Raw genomic sequence first — 24659 nt, forward strand, 5'->3', positions numbered from 1 at the left:
GATGGACTCAATCTTACAGTACAGCTGAGATATTTGGGATTTTTTTTTTCCTTTAACTCAGGAATTAAAACAGAGCAACTCCTGTGGCCAAAATTACACACTAAAATATTAGATGGTGAAAAAAAATTTAAAAAATGATACTGAAATTAACCTCTCCCAAACATAAAACCTCTCTAGCATTTGAAATTATTCTGTGCTTAGAAAAATCAACAAACAAAAGATATGATAATCTCATTAAAAAAAAAAAAAAACTTCCCTTGGCTTCCCCTTTTTCAAATGTCAAATATACCATTTGTAAACATCTATCTGGAACATATGGTAGAGAAAAAAACAACAAGCTTTTAATTGGATTGTAGTTGCCAATAAGACAAATAAATAATTCAAGCTATTCTAGAGAAAAAAAATAAAAGCAGAATGCACATAAACAGGCATTATGAGGAATATTATGTAACAGAGACTGTGCTCACGAAGCAGGCTGAAGAAGGGCTAGCAAACGCCTTGTCTCACCCTGTAATCTATCTGTAGTATCTAAGGACACAAATAAGAAAAGATGCCAAGAAAGAAAACAGGATAATACAGTCTCTGTTCATGCTCCAGTGAAAGATCACACCACACTAGGTAAGGTATGCACATCTCCATCCTGGTTTAAATCCACCATATTACGTTCAGGCCAGTGACACTTTTGTTCAGAAAAGCTGAGTTTTCTGCTTTCTTATTACAAATGCCATTGTTAGCATGACATCCCTGAATGTGTCTGATATAAATCAGGTACTCATCTCACTAACTGCACCGTCTTGGTGACAGAAAAGTGTTTTTCAGGTTGTGTTTAAATGTTAACACTTCTTTCAGTACTTGAAGGGATCTTACAAGCAAGAGGGGGACTGACTTGTACACTGTCTGATAGTGACAGGACAAGGGGGAATGGCTTTAAACCAAGAGGGGAGATGTTATGAAGAAATCTTTTACTCAGAGGATGGTGAGGCAGTGGCACAAGGCTGCCTAGAGAAGCTGCGGTACCCCATCCCTGGAGGTGCTCAAGGCCAGGTTGTACGGGGCCCTGGGCAGCTCAAGTTGGCGGGTGGCAGCCTTGCCCTGCAGCAGGGGGTTGGAACCATGTGGGCTTTAAGATCCCTTCCTATCTGAAGCCATTCTATGATTCTTTGATTCAGTGAATGATGCTGAGAAACAACTCCACCCCTCACACCCAACAAGGGTCTGCAACAGGAAATGACAAGTCCTCAAATCTTCAACTGCACTTGTTGTGAGGCCTGATGCAGTGTGAGGCCCTCAGACTGGGGGCCTCCTTGCAGCCTCCTCCCTAGGTGCCTCTGGGACGGCCCTCCCATAGAACAGAAGCAAACAAATGACACTTTCTCCACCCAGTTTTTGATTTACACACAGCCTTCCCTGGAGTAGATTTAAAGGACTGATTACTGATGTAGCATTAGACGTTCCACTAATATATGAGATAGCTTTGGTCACTTGCAAAGCAAGGAAAAACTGTTTCGTACAAAGTTACACTGCATACGCATGCGGAGCTTTCACATGGGAAGTTACTATAAATAATGAGTAAATTCAAATCCTCTCTTGCTATTAACAGCAATGCATTCTTTAAGGACTGTGTCGATGTTGGATGTTAACACACATTAAGTCTACAGAGCTTTATTCTTCTCTCTGCTCTTGGAGCGGGGATGTTCTGTTCTCAAATACCAGTGCCGTGCATGACAGGCACAGCAAGTGCCAGGAGCAACTCCAGTAAGCTGGAACTATTCAAGGCCTCGCCTCTAGTTTGTTTTGTAAAAGCAGCAGGAAATGTGAAACTTTTAATAATTTCTGAGTATGTAAGGTTATAATCACTAAAAATAAAATGACACATCAGACATGATCTATAAAATCATTATCACTAACAAGAATCACATTGGAGATTCAAATGCAGAAATTTCAAATGTGTTTCAAGAATTATCTAATTATTCATGGTTCTTTAAATGGATGCCATACTAAAGGATAGCAATGACCGGAACAAATCTTGTCTGTCAAAACCCCAATTACTGTAAAACAAATTCAGTGTACAACCAATAGGGTAGAAAGACTACCATGCAGAAATCCAAGCTTGTTTGCCCAGTTTAGCAAACAGTATAACCACATTAATATAGAGCTAGGCAAGCTTACTAGGCCTGATGAGAAGCAGAATCTAATTAGCACAAGTAGTACGCCATACTAATATTAGTTCAACCATTAATTCAACGCTAAGTCTCTAAAAAAATATTTCTCATTTTTTGTAAAAATTCTTCCTTTAAGAAGAATCCTATTCTATGCAATTGGTAACTTTCTGAGTTATCATCCAAATAATGCACTGTGCCAGGCAGCAATTTGCTGATGTTAGTCAGATTATTCTGCAACTCTGTTGAAGGTCTTATTATATGGCTCTAACAAGAGCGATAACTCAATACACTTAAAAATCTCATTTGCACAGAGTAAATATGACGTTACCAACAGGATGCAGAGGATTATTTCAATTCGGACTGGCAAGGTTCTGTCATTCAGAATTCTGATTCGGAAGGAAAACACACAGCTTTGTATTTTTAAAACATTCTAAAACATTTCTACCCCAGAAAAGGAGCTCAGTGCAATGTGGACATACTTTATACTGAGGCTGAAAAGCATGATTCACTCTCAAAGCCACATTTAAAAGGAAATAAGCTATCTGATTATTCATTACAGATGACATGCTTGGAAAATATTCCACACTAATGAACAGGAAACCCCAAACTGTAATATAGTTAAGTAACATAAAATAACTAATATATTATAAATTTAAATTTTTGAGTAGCTGGTGGATATTCTTACAGTACCCAGACACAGTGTACAACAAGCTGCACATTTCCACAACGCTAAGAATTAGGTCTCCAAAGTTCTCCATTTCTTGGAATTAACCATGCTTCAGATCCATGAAACAAATAGCCTCTTAGCAATTGCTCTAGAAACAGATCAAACTTTCCAACAGGGAAAGCTTCCCTATATTTCCTGCAGCTAAGTATCTTCTTACCCCCTTCAGATACTTAACATAAACATTCCTGTTACGAAAAATTTAACTCTACACCAAAATAACTCCTGGATATTCCCATATGGTAGTAATAAATTCTATCTACTCCCTTAAAAAAATATCTCACTGAACTTGAGCATGCTTATTGACAGTAATTTTTATGTTAACTTTGTATCTTTTTAATTAAAAAAATCTCACACATTTACATGTGCTATGCATATTATGCTCTTTTAAAAGCCAAACCGTAGATCTTCTTGCAAATGAACTACATCAGCACCATGTTACACACTGATGCATACCTGCCAATTCTGAGCAGGTAGAACCTGCTGCGAAGGACCACAAACACTCTAAAGAAGTAAGATTCCTCACACAATTTTCCTACTATTTCTGCACACGTAAATAAATGTCAATTAAGTGAATGCTGCAGGAAGCAGGAGAGCCTCATGACTCATCATCAGGCTGGTCACACAGTAAATGTAAGTTCCTGTTTTTGGTGGAAACATCAAGAAAGTTCATTACAGAGAATATCTAGCATCAGAAAGCAATGAAGTTAATTGAAATACACACTGAAGGGAAGCCTGAGCAAAAAAAGAAAAGTAAGAAGTTAGCTATAATTTTATGACTGTATTTTATTAAAAGCCCAAGGGCAAACAAGATAGAATAGGTGCTATTGTGAATCCCTAAGATTACATATTTTCCTTCACTATCACATGTAAGAAAAAATGTATTTGCATATACCTCAAGCAAAATAAAATGATAACAAATTAGATACAATCACTAACTGGTTAAAATGTCTTCAGCTAATTGGAAAAGCTCTCTCAATTCTTATTAGAAATCTGTTCTAATAAAGATGATAGGTATAGCTTCTGTTAGTTAGATGTTAACAAAAACTGCTCAATGAACAGTTAGCAGTGGAAGTGTCTGAAGGCATACCCTATTTGTTTTTATGATTTACTGCAATCCCAACTTCACCTGCTGCTCTCTGTGAGGTCTCACAGGCACACAGTTGCTATATAACATTTCTCCGACTCTATTCAGCTTCTGAAATTGGGTTCTGAATAGAAACAGCGAGGCATGAGTTGCTGTACCAAATTGAGGTCTGTTTCTAAACAGTGGGTTTAATTGGAGATACTATCATTATTCATATTTGTTTATACAGTTATATTTAATTTTCTCTCTGACCTCCTGCAATGATTTCAAAGGCCTGTTCCCACTGACAGCTGATCATGTGTTTAGATAAGCCACCCTTTGGGTCACTCCAAAAGTAATGCCTCACAATTTATTTCCATGGAAACTACAACAGACAAAGAGCACAACAACACTATTTCATAGAGCTAATTCTCAGCTACAAACATAGTCACCACCATTAGCTATGCACTTTTTGCCAGCAATGAACAAGAACCTGCTGTCATGCTTGTAGAAAACTGCACCAGTGGAGGTGATCCTATCACTGTCAGCACTGTTGAAATGCACCACTCACTGTCTCATCCACTGGTTCACTGCTTAGTCTCCCTAAATGTTCAGCAAGCACCAATGAATGTCAATGGGAGCAATTTTTTCTGCATAGAGGAATTTAATGACACTCTTTTGCTTCATCCGCACTTCCATGCAAGATGCCATTGTGTCAGACTGTCCCTCTGCTGCCATCTGTCACATGGCAACAAGTAACAGAATATTGGTGGGAAGTCTCAGCTTCTGCTGTCATACCATCAACATCCACCCCTGACATCCTGGACCAACTGAATGAGATAGGAGACAATGATTTCAGACCAGCCTTCACAGATGAATGTGTATCTACATGTACACCTACGTCTTTTCAATATACAGGTTTTACCTGTAGGAAAACTCACATCCGGTCACAGTGCTAAACAATTCAAAGGATGAAAATGAGTTAAAGTAACTAGAGCCAAACTCAAAAGTTATAACTCATATGTTCTCATCAATTTCGTAAAGCCTTTCAAATTCACAGATATCCTTAACATTACTGGGATAAAAAAAAAGCTTTTAATCTGAACTGTTAAGATAGGAAGTCAAACAATACAAGAAATACTTATGTATAAAAAAATCCACTACTCTTCAGAATGTGTTACATTTTTTTCTGGATGCTTTGTTAATTCCTTCCTGACATTCACGTCAGCAAAGAGGAGTGATGGAGCTGCCCGCACAGTCTGTGCTGCCAAGGAGTACAATAAGATGCTGCTTCACAGCATCAAAGCGCTTAGCCCAAGTTAATGTTGCCAACCGTAGCTGCCAGCATAAAAGCCCTTCATGCAAACAGTCTACACTGCCTGCAATGGACTCAACAAAATACTTACTGAGTCTGATGCTTGCTTGAGACAAATAGAGTCCTTAGCACTCTCACCCTTTAGAAAGGAATTAAAACAGTACATGATTCCTGCTTAGCTTTTGCTACGCTATGCGAGATCTAACTACCATCTAGTCTCACCAGTTTAGATACAAAGGCCCCAGAAGCTTCATTCTGACTGACAGAAACTTTACCTAGCAACAAAAGCTAGAGATGAATTGCCCTGGAAAACGATGCATCTTCAAGTGTTCTTCAGGTGGACAAAATGACACATATTACAAAACATGGCAGAACTTCTTTCTAGTCAATGGTCATAGCGTCCCTGAAGTGGAAAGGAGTGTGGTTGGCCCATACGTGTCTTCTTACTGCCTCTACCTGGCCCACACAATTTCCTGTGCAAAATTGTCTGCGTTCTCCATTGTTCTCAAATCTATTTCCAGAGCATCTTAACAGCTTCCCTGATATCCTCAAGCAAAGAAACACAGCACTGCGCATGAACAGCCACTGTCAGAGAAGTGCCACGCGCTAACCTGCTCTGAGCAGCACCTTCAGATGCCTCAGATGTCAAACTGTTCTCTTGATGTGACTTAAGTTACAGAAGCTACTGACCACAAAAAGGATAACTGAAACAGTTTATGTACAGCAATTAATAAAGGAAGAGGTTTTACGAGGCACAGATGTCAAATTAAAATGATTTTACAATTGTAGTTGTATGCATTTTGTTCTGTTCTTTTTTCCTAATCAGAAAGGAGAAAAAAATTATCATACTGTTTATATACTTTGGTAAAATGAATGGCTGCAGAAAGATAACACAAAGGTAATAATCTCCTGAAGATTATTTTTATGTCATACTTCGCATACTTTTCCTTTATCTGCTTTTAAGCAAGGCCATGCTACGTTTTTAAGTTTCCTTACCTTCAGAGATACTCAAAATAATTGAGAAGTGATTTAGTTTCCTACATAACATATTAAAAATCTAAAGATCCAAAATCTGTACATAATTTATCAGCATGATCAGAGCATTCATCCTGCTACATTTTGTGGAATGTTCTGTATTTCAGCCAGCTTAATCCATGTTTTTCTTGTTCTAGGCTGCACTTGTAAGCCTGGACAAGAAAGTTATCCAGGAGACCAGCCCACAAGAGAAATATAAAGATGAAAACCATGAAACTTTTGCCTGTTTTTTTAATTTAACCTTTTCTAGTATTTTCCTGATCGACACCAGCATCACAAAGAATCTTTCTTAGTTTTTAACTGTTCTATAATGTTATTTGTGTTTATGTTATAAATTATTATTTCCTAAATTACTTAGATAATCAACACAGTCAATTCCTAATTCTCATGGTATCTAAACTCAATGCGGTATGAGAAACCCTAGGCTTCTGGCCAAACTAACAAGCCTATTTTCTTCCTCTTGTAGTACATGCAATGATGTGCAGAGTAAAATTAAAACAAAAAATAACAAGAAATCAAGACAGACATCATATCTTACCCGAGGAGGAAATCCAGCAACATTTTCCTAACATGCAAATAACACAAGGAGTTATGCAAACCCACATTTCGCAGGTCTGGGAAAGGAGCCCACACTTCTACTGCAAGAGTTGTCCATGCAGCAAGCCCTCTGCTCAGAACAACAAAGACAGATGTACACACCTCGCTCTGCTATTCATACCTGTCACGCTGCTGCTACTGGGTCACAATGCTTGCCAGCCCCAGCAACAAAACTCTTGGATTTATGAGCAATGCTTTATAGCTGCTGTTGTTGGTTATTTTTGTTGCTGTTGGTTGTATGCTGTTGATTATTTTTGTTACTGTTTTAGGTTGCTCAGTGGTTTTTGTTTTTTTGTTTTTCGTTTTTGTTTTTTTTAATTGCATAATAGTAGCACAGGTGGGCTTTAATTTTTTGGTTCCTTGTGACAGAGAAGTGCCATAAAATTCAGAACTGAGCTGGATGACCTGTGGTATGGAACAGAAAGCATCTGGATATCTTGATAGCTGCAATGCTCAGTACAGAATGTGTGATTTCGTTTTCCAGTGTTATATCTTGTGTTGAAAAAAACAACACCAAGAAAACAGCTTGAAGATATGCTTCATATAAATCTATTATAATCTCCCAAAGCAAAATGAGCAGCAAGACACAGGTGGTTCATGTTGAAGTCACTAACCACATGTCAAGCAGTATTTCAAATGGGAGCAGTGAGCACCTGTGAAAACTGGGAGACATTTGTGTCATTCCGGGATTCCCCAAATGCAACGCCTGTCTGGCACTAGCGTGAAAAGAGCAAGGGGCACACTGACACTGCTTCCAGAGAGGATCAGATGTTTGTTCCCTTGGCTAAGATCAAGTGCAATTGGGTTACAACGATAGCATATAGGGTTACCTGAAGTATCATTTTCTGTGGTTAGAAATATTATCTTAATAGTTTTTGGAGGAGGAGGAAAAGCTGTTTTGATTTTGAACAATCATTTCAGGAATAAGATGCACAAATTCTGTAGCATTTCTGTCAGTGAGCCAGTATTTCTTCAACACAGTAGTGTTTGTAACAAAAAGCCAAGATAGAAATGTTCAATATTCATAATCTATGAAACTAAGCATACATCATAAATGTATTGGTTACAAATGAAGGGGGTACAATTTTACAATGGTGATGGACTTCTAAACCTAACAACAACAACAAAAAAAAGGCTAAATCCTGACTGGTGAAAGGCAATAACAGTATCACTTAAGTAAAATTAACTGCTAAAAAGTGCACAAATTTCAAGCTAACTTTTCTATTCTGATCACCAAGAGGAGGAAACATTGACATCCATCATAAACTACTACAGAGATACAGTGTTAATTATCACACACCATTTTCCTTACTGCCAAACCTAAAAAGCCTAGGTATGAAGGAAAAATGAGTAGTGAGAAATACACAAGTGCTCACATGCACTCTTCTCTCAGTCTCTATCTAAACAGAAACTCTATCAGGCTCAACATACGTGTGTGATTTAAGCCTGATTCATGAAAGGAGCAGCTACAGTTTCTCAAGATTTTTTGGGGAGGAGAAAGGAGAAGTAATCCTTTCTCCTCTGTTTTTTCCAGTAATTGGAACCTCAGAGAGTGCACTTTCCAAAAATACCTTCGATCAAAGTTCCCGTAAATCAGGTTTGTCTAGAAGGCTGCGCACACCAAGGAGACAAGCCTTTTTGACCTACAACTTCATCAGCTAAAGAACATGCTTAATTTGCTCTTTCTTCACATGAATCACAGCAGCTGAGTTGAATAAAATACATACATTCTAAATCTAGATCCAGGCTGTGATTCAAGAGAGCTGGTAAATGTGACATGAACAGAGAACAACCTCCTTCCTGGAAGAGCCCAGGTTTACTATCAGTACATGATCTTTGAATTTGCACACAAGAATGCAGGCTACGAAAGGCTACCCGTCTCAGAATCTATCTAAATATAACATTACACTACTGTAAGACATCACTTGCTTTATGAATAATGCTCTAATACAGTCCAACCTTGGTGCAATTGATAGACATTACCAAATGGGCAAACCACAGCCTGGCTGTAGGGAGCCAAACACACAGATTCAACTTACTTAGCTTTAGCAGAGCATTAAGCCAATGGCAAATAATGTTAAAGATTATATACCCCAAAAGTAAGAAGGTAAATGAAGCTGGATAATTACAGAAAGGGAAAAAAAGGTATTTTATCTAGACACCAACAACTTCTCAGGATGACTATCACTGTTACAATAAAGACCCAGTGCAGCTCTACCTCCAGCTCTCTTCTGGGCACAATTCCACTTGCAGGACTCAGTCTCCAGTTACATAACCGACCCAACTGCTACACAGAAGGGAGGAAGGAATCCCAGCTATTAGAATACAAACTGCAAAATAATTAGCTGGTATCAAGAGGGGAAAAGACTCTGCAAAGGCAGTGGAGGGAACAGCTTTGGAATTCAAACAATTGTACTGAAGCACTTGGACAGCTAAGTGGAAAAAGATCTAACATGTATACTGGTTCTAATACAATCCACTACAGTTCATCCCAATCCTTCTCTTTATTAGGAAACATACACAGTCAATTCATTTTCTTCACTTTCCCCCCCTCCTTCTATCTACACCAATTCATAACACACAACTAAGGGAAAAGGTTTGGATCGGGACTGTGTAGGAATACATTACCTCTAGTCAAGTACATACAACAAGTGCAAAACCCAAGAAAAACAGCACACACGGACAGATGCACAAAGTTCCCTACACAGTTAGCTTCATTTCTACCCAACCATGGGAGGATTTGTATGCTCAGCAAGTCCTGACAAACTGTTCTATGGGTTATACGTGAATTCAGTATTAAATAATGCAGGGCTGGGACCGCCACGTTAGAAAGGAGTGGTCACATGTGATAAGCATCTGCCTACAATGAAGAATGTGGCTGTGAGGAAAATAGCTTATTTGTTTTCAATGCATTCTAAATGCTCCTTGGGCATCACTAAGATACATCTGTGGTCTAAATCCACAGCAAGAAGAAAAATTATGTATACACGTGTACAAACAGATTTTGAATATTCAATCTACAGTATTTTTCTTTGCTATAGCTTCCTGGCAGTTAGAGTAACCCTCTTCACCAAGTATGAAACAATTACATGATAAGCTTTCTTATCTACGCATGTCTACTTATTTTGTATTTATGAACTGACAACACCTGTTCGACAAAAGTTGTGAGAGAACCAAAACCAAACAAACTCACTACCTCACAGATAATGAAACCTAGCAGAGGCTTTTGTAATAAATGATGAAAAAAGCAGATAGATACTAAGCTTACTTTGTTTACTATGGATGCTTAACCTGACTTGTGCATGGAGAAATACAAATGAAATGATACAGACTAATCAGTTTTTTAAAATGAATATGCTAATAATAGGTTCAAAATGTGCACATGGAGAGGCAAGACAGACACACACGCACAGAACAAGCCTCAGCCACAGAACTCTCATGACTAAACAGAAGATTATGTCATTTGATATTATATAATCCATCACAGAATATTGCTGAAGAACAAGCAAAACTTCTCGAGGGGGAAAAAAAAAAAAAAAGGAACCTTACCAAACAAAACTTTCAATTTCACAGTGAGTTTCCTTATACAGGACCCTACCCAAGCTCCACAAAACAGGATTTCTAGTTGGCACTGGCCAGATATAAATTCCACAGAATGCTTTTAAATGTCAAAATACACACGCCTAACTAAATATTTGTTTTGGTTCTGTGAATCTCAAGAACAAAAGGTAAACAATGATCATGGTCTAACACTGGCCACAGTGTAACATCCAGATGTTAGCTTTAGGTTTTTAGTGTTACTCACATTCTGATGTACTTGGAGAAAAAACAGCTACATACACTGCTATGATGCTACACCCTAAATGGCTAATGACAGCCTACAATAAGCAAAACAATTTCTAACAGAAGCAAAAGGTTTAGACAATATCATCTTGCAGTGTCAAAGATGCATATTAGAATTTTAATAGAAAGTAAACACAGTAAACACATGCTGTTTAATTGTTTGAATTTCACCCAAAATGGAATAAATTCTGCAGTGTCACTAACAGGACACACGAGCACAATTTCTTACTTTAGAGGCTAATATATGCATTGGGCTCATCTCTCCAAAATCCATTCTTAAGCCTACCTTCTGAAACTCCGTACTATTTTTTTTAATTGTCTAATATGTACTATAAGCTCTACTTCATTCAAAGCATCATACTCAACTAGTATTACTTTCTAAGAAGTTCTGATAAACCTGCATATACAAACTTTTCAGCTACCCCAGTACTGCAAAACTAACATTTGAAAAAAATATAAAGTTAAGTCTTTAGTACCAACGTGAATGTAGAAAGCTAAAAGATTACCATCTTTCTCCCTCTTCTTTTCCAGAATTAAGTGTACATAAAAACTTTACTTTTGCTTATTACATAAAAGCACTACAACTTACAGCTCTTGAATTAACACGGTTTTAAAGTGATTAGTAGAGCAGAAAGCTGGATTGAAACAAAAGCACATTGTATTCAAAGCTAATGTTTGGATTTACCTGAAAATTAACATCTTCTTTCTTAAATATTAGTGCTCGAACTTCATCAGGGTCTCCATTAAATATAGCTTGAACCAACGGTGGCTGAAACAAAGAAAAACAAATATTAAGAATGTAAACCCATTTCAGTTTTTAGTGATGTGTGTATGATACTGTAACACATAACACAAACACAAGGTGAGGACAAAAATCAGACTTCCCAAGCAGTGGAATAAAGAAACTACTAACAGTAAATAGAACTGAAAGAATTCAGAGCTTTAAAAACCTTGGACACACAAACATACTCTGTCACTGCATGAACCAATGAAGTATACATTATTTTAAAAAAGAGCCTATAAGAGTCGCTTTTAACAGCTGAGAAGAGAATATCTCTTAATAAAATTAGGACTATTATAACATACTGTGAGTTCTATAAAATGTAAGTGGGTTAATACCCTGTACATTAGAAAGTGACCGAAGTGAATAGAAATCTTTAACCTATTCAGAAAGAGAAAAGAACACGTGAGAAAGCAAAGTGTATCAATCAGATAAGTATGGTAATAAATTCACGCTCACACACTAAATATAGCAGGATTTCTTAGTAAAAGAAAAGCTGCTGAGATATGCCAGCGAGATTTTCGTTAGTCACTTCACAAAACAATTTCAAGAAATAAAAGCAGAGGCCCCACAGCACTGTCCATAAGAGGTAATTTGAATCTAACAGTTACATTCCAATTATGACTTACATTATTTTATTTTAGCTCTTAACTGCTGTCACTTGATGAAGTCTATCAGTTCTCAAAACAAATATAGCATATAATTGCAATATAATGATTATATCAGTTCCTAAAGTGGCATTGCATAAATGTAACCCTGAGGAACGAGGAGAGGGGGAAAAGCATTCTCTCCCAACACAGTTCACCAAGCTCTCTGACAATCCTCTGCTACTATGCAAGAGCTGAGATCTATTACTGCTGCACCATCAATCAAGTCCCGTGCAAAACAGCAAGCCCCTGCAAACATTAATTCTAAAACTAAGTTTCAGGCTTCCTCTCTTGGGTTTTTACCACTTCGGCTTCTTTCAACATCATTCACGTTCATGACAATGCTACAAATTTCTATTGGTATCCTTACCAGTATTACAAATGAGAAATATGCCACCAAACAACATGCCTTACCAGCACATTTCCAGGAGGTAATGGACGCAAACATATATTTTCCTGAGGTATATTGGAAACAAATGTGGGAGAATCATCTTCCTCCTCCTCCAAAACAACAATACAGACTCGACTCATTCGATCCGTTTGAAGAAGCAAAAGCAAACAGAATAACACCAGCAACTCTGTTTCTGGAAGCACACTGCAGGTATTGCACCAAGGACCATACAGGGAATGCTTTCACCTGTTTCACATACACTCACAAACTTGTGAGCGCTGCTGCTGGTGTCTGAATATTTAGAAAAGGACATTGCAATCCCCCTCTAAGCTCCATTTTTCAGATTTAAACACCCTGAGAAATTAAGAAAGTTGTTCTTTTAAATAAAATTCCACAAAACATCGAAACCACGACGACGAGACTGTGGAACAGCTGATAAAAATATCCCAGACCCAAGTGAATTACAACAGAGCTCGCTGCCTCCAAGAGCTGTCCTTCCAAGCCAATCTGCCCTTGTCAGCGGCACAACTTGAGCAGTGTGCCTCCCCCTATGCAGACAGGGGGATCATTGTTGGAGGAGCACCGGCTCCATTCTGCTGGCCTGGAGAACGAACAATTGCTCTGACGGAGACGGCTGTGGCTATTCCCAGTCCCGCAAGGTCAGTTGCCAGCCAACAGTAGCGGGCTCTCTGCTGTCCGAGAATAAACACGGGCTCTGACCATTCTGTGATTCTGCAGCCCCGTTCGTCAGCGTCAGAAACAGTCCATCCAAAAAATGCATCCGTTTTCCAGCAGTTCTTCAGAGCAGGGAGAGAGGCAAGTAATTCTTCCCCATGCAATAAAAATATCTGCAATGTACAGCGAGGCTGCAGCACATTTACATGCGATGAGTCAGACCACAGGGACAATGCAACTCCTTGAATAACGCTGTTGGCTCAATCCAGCCTCCCCAAACGACAGACGCAGGCAGCTCACCCCTCAGTGCCACCGGCAGCGCAGCACCCTCAGTTCTCCTTCCCCCGGCTCTGGCTTCTCCATCAGGGAACGCGCCCGGCACAAATTCCAACAAGAAGGACGCTTCAGCAAAATAAGCCAGCTCCTGCACACAAATGACTGCCTCAGACTTCCGCAGAAGCAGTTCATCACTCAAGCGCTCCTTTTGATCGCCATGTGAATCCAGTTCCCATGAGAGTCCTCATTCAGATTAAGGCGGAGAGCGAGGGGAAAAAAAATAAAATCAGGCTCCACGCATCTCCTCCGAGCCAACTTCTTTATTCAAACATCTGTCACTGTGCCAACCTGATTTTCCTCTTCGGATGGAGGCTCTGCTTAGTAGGTTTTTTCCCCAACAGTCGAAATGATATGACAGCAGATAAACCCTGCAGCCGCCCGGCTGCCCCGGCAGAGCGGCGGCTCAGCTGAGCGCAGACTGCAGGCTCGCAGGATGGAATGCCCCGTAATGCTCACATGTCACACACAGCCAGCTACTGCTCTCCCTGCAACTTCCTCTGGCACAGAAAAAAAAAGACTGCCCTTTTTTGGGGCAGTCTTTGCCGTTACGTTTGTGCCAATTTTGTGACTAATTCAGCCAAAAATGTAAGAATTCTATAACTGAGCAAAGAGCAACCATTTAATATTTTCCACTAAAAGCCACAGAGAAATCCGGTGTGCTGGCTCTGCTGACTAACAACAATTTAGGCAGTAAACAATTCCAGCGTTTAACTGCTTTCATATGGCACTGGATAGAGAAGCACCACACCACAGCCCTTGCTTAACTGTTTGAAGGCAAGGAACTCCCCACAGAAACCCTCTAAAGTGGAATCTCTCTCAATGCAATCGGTAGAGGCCAACCCATGGTTTTCTGCAATGAGGACAGACAAACCTACCCTCTGCCTGAAACACGTACCTCGACTGTATATGCATATGAAGTCCTAAAACTTGCTAAATAAGTATTTCAGCTCGAGCGTGCTGAAGTGCTGGTTAGTGGGCGTATTATGTAAATGGCTGCTGTTGGCGTCGTCGGACTAACTCAGAGCTTCAGGAACAAAGCGAGGGTTCTGCTCATGCTCTGCGGTACCTCTGACGTCCCCCTCTGAGCTGCCCACTCATGGTGTGCCCATGGTGGGCAAGCTGGCCGGTGGAACTGCTCCTCAGTAATGCATTCACTCTCAAATTTCCCATATTAATCCAAACAGACAGGTTGAAATGGAATATTAAATGGTTTGGGTATTAATAGATGCAGCAAATTCCCACCTTTGGGAGTCATAGGAAGGAAAAACTCACATCACCACGCATTTAAAATAATGTCTACAACAGCTTTGCTGTAACACAATAAATGGTTTAACATACACCTACTGACAGTGCACACAGACAAATGTTTTTATACAAGTGCCAGAGAGTGACCTAGTCCAGGGCTCCCTGAGCTCAGAAACGCCGGGCTTGGCATAATATAGCACACACTTTGGACTCACCATCAAATTTCTAGCAAGATTCAAATTTCCCAAATTTTTCCATTTACAATACATGAATACCGTACAACTTCATAAATATATTCTATTCATTTCTGTGGAGTCCAGTTGTTTTGGAACTTCATATTTCTGGTTTTAATTACAAAAGAAGGAATGACTGGTACACTGCGCTGCTTTGTTCTAGCATTTCAATAATTTATTATAAAGAAATACCACAGATTGATCTGAACACATGAAAATTCATGTTCTTCTTGGCCACAGCAAAGATTATTTTAATTAAAAAGGACATCCTCAAGACTCATCTGTTGCAATATCCACTGTCTGCTAAGAAACACAGCACCCACAGCGGTGAGGATATTTCACTTTTTGTGGAAAATGGCCTAGGGAACAGACACTGTAGTTCACTTGCATAATTCAAACTTCCCTTGGAAAACGAAAAAAAAAAACCCAAACATTTTGTTATATTTGCAAAATATTATATATTATATATTTTGCAATACGAGCAAGGTACATTTACAAAATGTATACTTGGTTTTCATGGTACATACACATACATACATTTGTTAAATAATACTATTCGTGCCACATCCATATGTTAAGTATTAATAAACAGCCTTCTAGAGCTAAAAAGTTTATACAGCAAACAAAAGCTACAAATTCCATACTTTTTCTTCAGAATTCCCATTACATAACTATATGTGGTGCTAGACAGGAAATAACTTGATCTGAAAGTGGCCCATTTTTGACCTTTGCAATTAATGCTTCAAAGCACACCTAAAAATATTCAGTTAGAAACTGAAAAGTCAATATAAAAGGCATAGGACTTCACACTTACTGAACTGTGAAAATTCATGAGTTAAAAATACTTCAATCTACTGTGATAATTACTCTAGAAACCTTACCTGTAATGAAAATAAATCAAACTATTTCTCAAGTAAGTTAACACGTATCTCGCAGAATACCATGTATTTTTTTGAATGGTGACATTCCTATGGTCAAAGAGCTAAAAGCCAATACATCACAGCTTGCATCAGGAAGAGAACCAGCACAACCAAGTCAATACTACATTGATCTTGACGGCATTATGAGCCACAGAAAAATAAGCAGACCAAAAAAAAAAATCACGCTACAAATGTGTGCATGCAATTACTTTCTTACCCAAAGGGCAAATAACTCTAGAAACATTTAGCTTTTGCTCACAATTAACTACTGCTCGAAGGTTACCTCAAAAAACAACAAACAAACAAAAAACAATAACAAAATCTGGCCATCTGCCCCTTCCCACTCCCTGCTATTGAGAGTTCTACCAGAAACAGTCTCAATTTCTTCCTGCGCTTTCAAAAAATAACTCGAAGTACCCTCTGCTTTGCAAAATACAAGTTTTTATACCACCACCTATTCCAAAAGCTTAAATTCACGATTCTACTAAAAGAAATCAAACCTAAGTTTTAGTTTTTCAGTATATTATCTGGAAACTAATAACTTCCACTAAGGGAGAAGAGATAACAGTAAAAGAGAATGAAGGCTGGGCTGAGTAAATACAAGAGGTTTCTTTATAACGCCCCTTCACAAACTAATCCAACAATCCCAACCAGAGGTATGAATAAAGAAAGCTGCCTCTCTCAAAATACACTTCCTAGCTGATCCTAATTAAACTTCCAGTAAGTGAAGATCAGTGGGTTATCAGCATCCGTCTTCTCCAAAGCCCTTAAACGTTTCAAAATTAAATTTCACATATTTAAAATAAGAAAACTTTTTAAACAAGTAATTGAAAATAACCTAACTTTTTAATAAAAGTCATTTCTACTGGATCTTGAGTGGTGATCAGATAGCAGACGCAGTATCTAATTGTTAGCAAAACAAAATCTCCATATTTAAGTCTTAAAATGTTAAGGAGTACAATGATTAGACAATAAAAACAACTTTCAAGTGAACAAAATTGATAATATATATTTTTGCAAAAAAAGCCTTTGTGTTTACATAATATTTTTGGCAAATAAATTGTCTTTAATTGAATCAACTTCCAAGAGAATTCCATGAGTGGATATACAGAAAGTATATCATAGGAACACAGTCTGTAGTTTAAGATATGGATGACAGCAGCCACATCCGCACCAAACAGAAAAAAAACCTGTGAACTCAGAAACAGCTAAAAATAGTAACCTTTTTCTATAGATCGACCCTTTCCTCTAGGAATTGATGAGCAAAGGACTGTAGCAGTACTGTAGATGATGCTGAAAACGTCAGCGAAGCACATTCAGTACCAACAAACCTACTCAAATAACGATTTCTCTTGACAATCAGCATTTACCAAGTTTTCTTCTGGGCTGAGAAATATGCCAACTGGTTTCATTTAGTATTCTGTATAATTAAGGATCTCAGAAAGGGATAAAATGTTCTGTCAGATTTCAGTGAAAATGAAAAATTCAATACCAAGTAAGGCTTATGATTTTTCTAAAAAACAACTGGTCTAAGCTACAGACCTCTTCAGAAGACAGATTACTCACAGTACTTTTATCTATTCATGCACAAGCAAGGTACACAAACAACAGATAAGCAGTTTTTTGAATAATTTATCTATAATATTTACTAAAGTGTTCCCAACACACAGAGATGAGTGTTCAGCATCACCATGAATATAAGCTGCAATACCTCAAGCAGCCTTGTGAGTCACTTGTCTGGGCTCTTTGCTGTTTCCTCCCCACTCCTGGGGGAATGAGGTGGAGTCAGAAAGAGAATGGTCTAAATTACAATCTTTCTTCTCAATTTTGCTCTGTTTATTCCAGACTGTGCATATGATGCACAGCTGGGATGCAGAAAAAGGAAATTCATTTTAACCTCTGGGCTCCATGCTTCTGCTTACAAGGACAAGTGAAAAAGCTTTGCTTGCACCTCTTAGATGCTGTAGGCAGCTCTTCTTTCTCTCGGGCAAGTATGTAGCCTGAAGTGATTTACAGAACCACCTGATTGCACAGAAAATACAAAACTACATAATTTCAACAAAAATTGAGATGCAAATGTGGCAGTAGGAAAAAAGTATCTAGCATTCATTCTATCTTCTCTCTATTGGAGCAGCAGATGAAAAAATACTAATACAACATGCATCTGTGCTTGAGATGTAAACGTAATTTGTATGTTTAATCAAACTGCAACCTTCTAGAATACATTATAAATATCTGATCAGAGACAAATAAAGTATCTTAAAAGTGTTAGAAGTGTATTTTGCAATTTTCTGTTTAAGACTTCTTGCGTACTTTATATACCCCAACAATACATTGGCTAAGAAGCTTCCAGCTGATCTATAGCATCTTACAGCCACCACAGCACAAGATAAAACAAAATATTTTTTTAAAAGTGCCTCGATAACCAAAATACAAAGTCTAGTAGGCTGTGTCCAGTAGCTAGCCTAGAAGCTGAAGCCAAGTAAACAGTGAGAACTCAGCACAGATATTCCTACAAACCAACTAACCAACCAAGAAGTGATGGCGTGCACTGGCAGGCAGCTCCTCTTGACTCCCTTCCCTGCCTCCTGCTCTGGAGCTCTCTGAAGGCAGCTCTAACACTCAACAGCTGTCCAAAATACAACAATGGAAATTTAACAGTGGAAATGTATCAAAATAAAGTTAATTACAAGTCAAGACAACTGCCGTTTCAGGAAAGACAGTTTACAAAAGGGTACACCTATCTGTATATGATGCTGTAGACCCCTATAATTCTTTCCAATTCAGACCACATCCACAGCCTATTTTGTTTTCTGGCACTAGAAATACTGTTAAATATATTTTACAATTACACCCAGAGCAACTTCGAGTAGTAATTACTGAAGGCAGCAATTTCAGCTGCACACATCAACTTTAAGAGCAGAGTGCAAGGAACCAAAACAAAACCCAAAGGCTCAGTAGTCTCTGTTTGTTCTTCCACATATCAACCATTCTCCCCCTGCACAACTCAGCTGGTTGCTGGGAGGTTACACCAGATGGGAATGCAACCATAACAGAGTAAAAACACTAACCAGAGGCTTTAGAATATAGCAACCCGCTGTCACAGCTGGCACCGACAGCATGATGCTTCATGAAGAGATGCTATTGAATCTTCCCAATGATAGAAACAGATAAAGGTAGCTTGGCTGGAGCAAACAAACAACTGCAGAATTCCTAATCTAAGTTTTGTATCACCAGTTACATTGCCCTAAGACTATTTATGTCAGTGTGCACACACTCTTATAAATGAACTAAATCATGATCCCACTAAATCATATTAGGGCAGCTGGTAAAACAACTGAGAATTCCCTGCGGGCACTTGGAGCGCTCATACATAGAGAAGAGTTAGTACATCTCCTTTGATCTGCTTCTCTACTCATCTATAGTCATGCTCTGAAGATGAGCATACAAAGTGCTGACCTTACATATTTTCCCCTTTGAAATTTTTTTTTCCTGCAATACTGCTTCAGAACAGGAAACAGAATCAAGATCGTATTTTATTACAAAAACTCAACCAACATCACAAAGTCAACATAACATTGCTTTATTGTCACCACACAATAGGCCTGCTTTTTCTTTTCCAGTAGGCATTCTTTGGGCTACAGTACACCGTCTGCATTTCAAGGACAGATACTACAAAGTACAAGACCACCACATGCCTCTAATCCTTGTGTATCAATAGATGTCCACGGGATTTTCTATAGGAAGGGTGGCAGGTTTAGGAAGTTCTTGTTCTAATGCATTGAAACCAATTCATTTAGTCCACATCTAAAAAGCAATTGCTTTTTTTTTTTTTTTTTTTTCTTTTACATTGTACAAAAAAAAAAAAAAAAAAAAAACAAGTGCGATCTTTCCAGGGAAAGAACAAGTTCTACCCTTTCTAGAATCATGTGGGTTTGGTTTTTTGTTTGTTTGTTTTGCTTGTTTTTTAACCCTGCATGTGTTCCTCATCGTACAAACCAGTAACCTGGATTCTCACCTTGCTTTTTTCTTAACATTGATTCTTTTGCTGAAGGCTGGAAATGCCCTTAAAGGAAAAGTAGCATCATAGAAGTTCTCCTAATTCAGCACTGGACAGTGCTGGTGTTGAGACTGAAAGCTGTGACATCCGAGCTGAGAAATGTGGAACAAACATTACTTTTTTCTTAACAAAACTCTGTTGTATGGCAATCCAGCTGAGTTTCTGAAGGACCAGGTGTTGGTCAAGTGCATTTCTGGAAATGAAAGTTTCTCTGCTGCCTGTGACAGGTGACAAATTTGATTCTGTCACAAGTTCTAAACTAAGAGATGAAATCTCAAAGCTCTCATTGCAGCGTGTTAAAGGAGCTTGGCATGATACACAAATAGGTTACTCTTCTCCAAGCTGCATCAAAGTTGTTTCTTTCAATAGTGTTCTTTTTTTTTTTTCTCTTTAATTTAATGCAGATGTACCACTCATCTCCTTTTCCCTTCTCTTTCCCCTGTAAAATTCATTGGTTTTCTATTTTTTCTCAGCACAGTTTCAGGACATGCTCTAGAGTAAGGAATGCAGCTGAGTTGTCCTCCCATTCACACAGAATAACGGAGCCCCACATTTGACTATAAGCATATGCAAGTATGGAAGAAGTTTGGGTTTGTTTTTCATTTCAGCAGGCAGGAACAGTAGCCAGATGCTATGCAAAATATGCAACGCATTTTAAAATTCTGATGTTGTATGAGAACTCTAGAAGTCTGAGGAAATGATTCTCCTGATTTATTTTTTTTAAATCTCCTACCATGCACAGAATTTAGGCAAAAAAAAAAAAAAGTCAAATCAGTTCTGCCAGTCAGTAGAAGGCTTTTACAGTTTTATGTCACCAACCACAAGAATACCCCATGGTTGAGTTGCCATAGTTACAAAATGTTTGTTTTCATACATTTGTCTGAAATTCCTATGGAATTCCCACCCGGCCAAAACCAGCAGTAGCTGGGAGTGCACCGCTAACATTTAAGAACTTGAGTCAGAAATGCATACCGTTTCCGTTCAGACTGTTATCTGGGAAACACTAAAAAAGATGATTCATACCATTTTGAGCTGTGGAAGGGTGGAAACAAACATCACATTCAACTATTTTAAACCTTCAGTGATGACTCACTTTAGCTTAGGATGTTTCCAGAATCAACTCCCTTTTCCAAACAGAAAATCACTATTGACTATTTAAGAAAATAATCTGTTGACTACTCAAGAAAATAAACAAGATGAATTCTTTGAAAATAACTATTCAACTATCAAAGCTATTAATGGAAAAATAAAAGGGAAAAGGTTTCACCTTCCCTGTCCCTTTTCCACACCCCCTCTAAAAAAGAAATAATAAAAAAAACAAACACTAAGAAATCTGACCACAAACAAACCAACATAAAACCAAAAGGCTTAGTAGATCAAACACACCACTGTAGGCTAAAGTTGGAAAGGCCACTGAATGAGCAGTATTTGCAAAAATCACCCTAGAAATTCTTCTACAGCAAATCTGTCATCTCTCAGCTGTATGAGCAGGGTCTTATGCTTTGACTGTTTTATGTTTTGTTTTGACTGACACAGTTGGATGGTTTGAGCAGTCAGTACAAGTAGAACATTAATCCAGTCGCACAGGCAACAAGACAGTCAACTAAGAGTGAGGAACAAACGATAGCCTGCATATGGTTAAGAAAGAAGCACAGAACTGCACCTGAAGAAGTGCTTCACACAACTCACTGATGATTCAGTGACTATGAAGGAAAAGTGATAAGAGTTGGTTTGAATGGACAAAAGTAGAAATGGTTAGAGTACCTTCCCAGTGCCACACACCGGAAGAGCACCTAGAAGATGACACTTTGCATGGAAGCAATGCCCATCTAATACTTGTCAAGTCTGGCCATCTTAGGGAGCAAAAGTAAAAATTATCTTCGAAAGTCTGCTATTTACTCATATGCATAAAACTCTGATAAATAAAAAAAAAAAAAAAAATCAAGATACTTTATCAAGACCAGAGGCAACACTTTATTTACAGCAATAGTGAGAGTAGCAAATTATTTCTCGGGAGGCCACATGACTTTTAACATTCAAAGCGCTGCTCTTTAATTTTCTTTGTCAATGACAAAAGACAAGAAAGTCAACTTCTACAAATCATCTATTCACCTCTATTGTCACAACAGAAACTCTCCTAGGAGGAAAGATTTAGAAGTCAGTAACACTGAGGGAGAAAGAAACTTAAACTTAGTGTTTTTATGTCTCCAAATTCACAACTTGCAAAAGAGAAACTGTTGCTTTTGAAATTTCTGTCTAATTTGCCTACTCATAGCCATGTGACGGTGGAGTTCTCCTTGAATCCAAACTCTCTCTCCCTGTCCCACCCAGTCAAGAGTACTGTAAGTGGGTGAGCTTTCTGGTTAGTTTTTCAGAATGGAGATTTTTTTAAAAACCATTTTCTATAATTCAGTTCAAATCAAATTGTCTCTCACAGAAAATTTACAACAGTTGAAACAAAATCATGAATATTCCAGTACTAAAACACATATAAAATTCATACCAGTGCAATACTTTGAATCTGCTGGTTCTAGTAGATCTGAATAGAGAGACTGTGACCACAGAAACCACAGTTCAGCTCACTTGCTTACAACTGGGACATTCACTTTTTGTTTCCATACATACCAGGGGCTCAAAATACTGTACAAAAGTGAGCAAAATGAATTGTTTGCTGTGGATACCAGTGTTATTTTTGCTGTGCTTAGGATGTAAACACTCTGTACTGACCTACATGAATTCTTCAGATTTTCATGTGAATAGTATAGGTCAGCAGCTGCCTCATGTATCAGTTTGCTGCCTGGGAGATGTTGCACTTCCTCAGAATTTTTAGGAATCCCTTACACATTCTTTGTGTCCAGGAGCACTTTTTTTCTGGCAACTGAAACCACTCTGGAAAACACAGTTGGATAAAGTCCATGTATTCACACATACACTACTACGAGATGAGAGTGTCCATCTGAATGTTTTACAGCTGCCAAAATGGATGGTTTTTTCCCAAAACTGAGCAAGAGTAAAAACATCAATAGCCAAGAATCTTTCCCAGCTACATCAAACCTTGCAGACTCTTGCCCAATGCCCACTGGGAATGCTGCTTCCAGGAAGGCTCTAGGATATGAGCATGTAAGTGACATTCATTCTTAGAAGTTACTTTAGTTGGCACCTCTTCAATTCAGAGAATTTTTCAAGGGCAGATTAAAGAGCACTTCCTTTAAACAGCTGAACACTCCATTACTGCATAAAGTTGCATAAAATAGAGCAAACTATTAACTAAAAACACTAATTAAAACATTTTCCATGCAAAGTTTTTTTCTTTTCAAAAGTGAAGTTTGAGGAAGTGGTTGAGTCTGATTTTAATTACTGGCCACCAGAGGGATTCTTCACCACCCTCTTCCTTGCATGATCCTTTGCTCATTCACATCCCCTTCCTGTGCCAGCACAAGCACCTGTGTGATCCAACTGCCCCATTTTGTTTTTCTGGTGGTAAATTAGGTGAGCTAGCTCATCGTGGGATGACAGCTGACACAGAGAAGCAGTGGGAGCATTTATATTTCTTACTGTGATAGAAAGTGATTCAACTGCTTTATAAAACCTCACCCATAAGATGAGCTGCCTTCCTCAACAGCAACTGGTCAGAACTACTTCAATCCTTATTATCTTCCTTAAAATACCCCAAAACAGTTTCCTGTTTTTCCTTAACATACCCAAATTTAGACAACTATTACAATCAAGTGTATTACTCAAATTCTTTCCAATTACTCCAAAACTTACGGGAAGAACTCAAATTCTGCTCCAACACATCACTGTATAAATGACTCCTAATAAGTTTGCTTTGTATTTAAAGGAAAATACTTTGTGATGTAGAAATTTCACAGATTATATTAATCAAATTACCTGCATAGTACTAACAGTGTTTATAAAGCACACAGCATTAAGAACAGGATGCAGAATGGTAGGGCCCAGCTTTCAGTCAAACATACACACACCAGTTATGCATGCAGCATCTGTACATGGAAGAATCAGTTTAGGTACTTATTATGTCTGACACTGGAATGCAGAAGGTAGTTATATTGCAACTTCACACTATAAAACACACATGACAAAAAAGTTAAATGGGATTTAAGATTAGAATTTAGAATTTGTTCCAAAATTTGCTTACACTTACTTCAACCAGTTATTTGTTCAATTAAGATGCCACCATGAGGAGAACTTGAGAACTACATTTTGGCATTCTGAGAAGCTAACAAATTGCTTTAGAAAGAAGTACTTACAGAATCTGAAAGATGATACCAAAACAGAACATCGCTTAATACACACGAATAGTACATTATCTATTTAAAATATTGAGAAAATTAGCTTCTATATCCTTGCGCTTAGCTATCTGACAAAAAAGCCAAACTACATTCAGCAAACGTGTACACATATCTTCAAGTACTTGCAGAAGTGAGCCCACAGAACACCTAACATCCAACTGTCTACTGCTGCTTCTGGCACGGCAACTTATTTTATAGAAGCAATGTGAAAAAACACATTTCTATAACATCTAAATACATAAGAGTTTTACAAACATGTTAGGTACATCTTTAGCATCAAAAACTTAAGAACACTGTTTAGAATGCTCCTAGTTGTTTA

At 38.2% G+C, this 24659-nt stretch overlaps 1 protein-coding gene across 2 annotated transcripts in view; it reads right to left on the reverse strand.

The window, feature by feature from the left end:
* The window catches only part of ANKRD28 (ankyrin repeat domain 28), a 108568-nt gene that overhangs the window by 56300 nt on the left and 27609 nt on the right, over positions 1-24659 (reverse strand). Inside the window, exons 1-2 of one of the 2 annotated variants that reach the window (XM_085226291.1) lie at positions 12585-14044; positions 11428-11511 (exon numbers count right to left, since the gene is read on the reverse strand). In XM_085226291.1, coding sequence (XP_085082417.1) covers positions 11428-11511; positions 12585-12701 — 201 coding nt within the window. In that variant the 5' untranslated portion in view covers positions 12702-14044. Of the gene's footprint in view, positions 1-11427; positions 11512-12584; positions 14045-24659 lie in introns of those variants that run through there. The other variant, XM_085226292.1, reaches the window with a different exon arrangement.

This window comes from Meleagris gallopavo, chromosome 6 (genome assembly GCF_905368555.1).
Source record: "Meleagris gallopavo chromosome 6, MGAL_WU_HG_1.1, whole genome shotgun sequence".
NCBI lineage: Eukaryota > Metazoa > Chordata > Aves > Galliformes > Phasianidae > Meleagris > Meleagris gallopavo.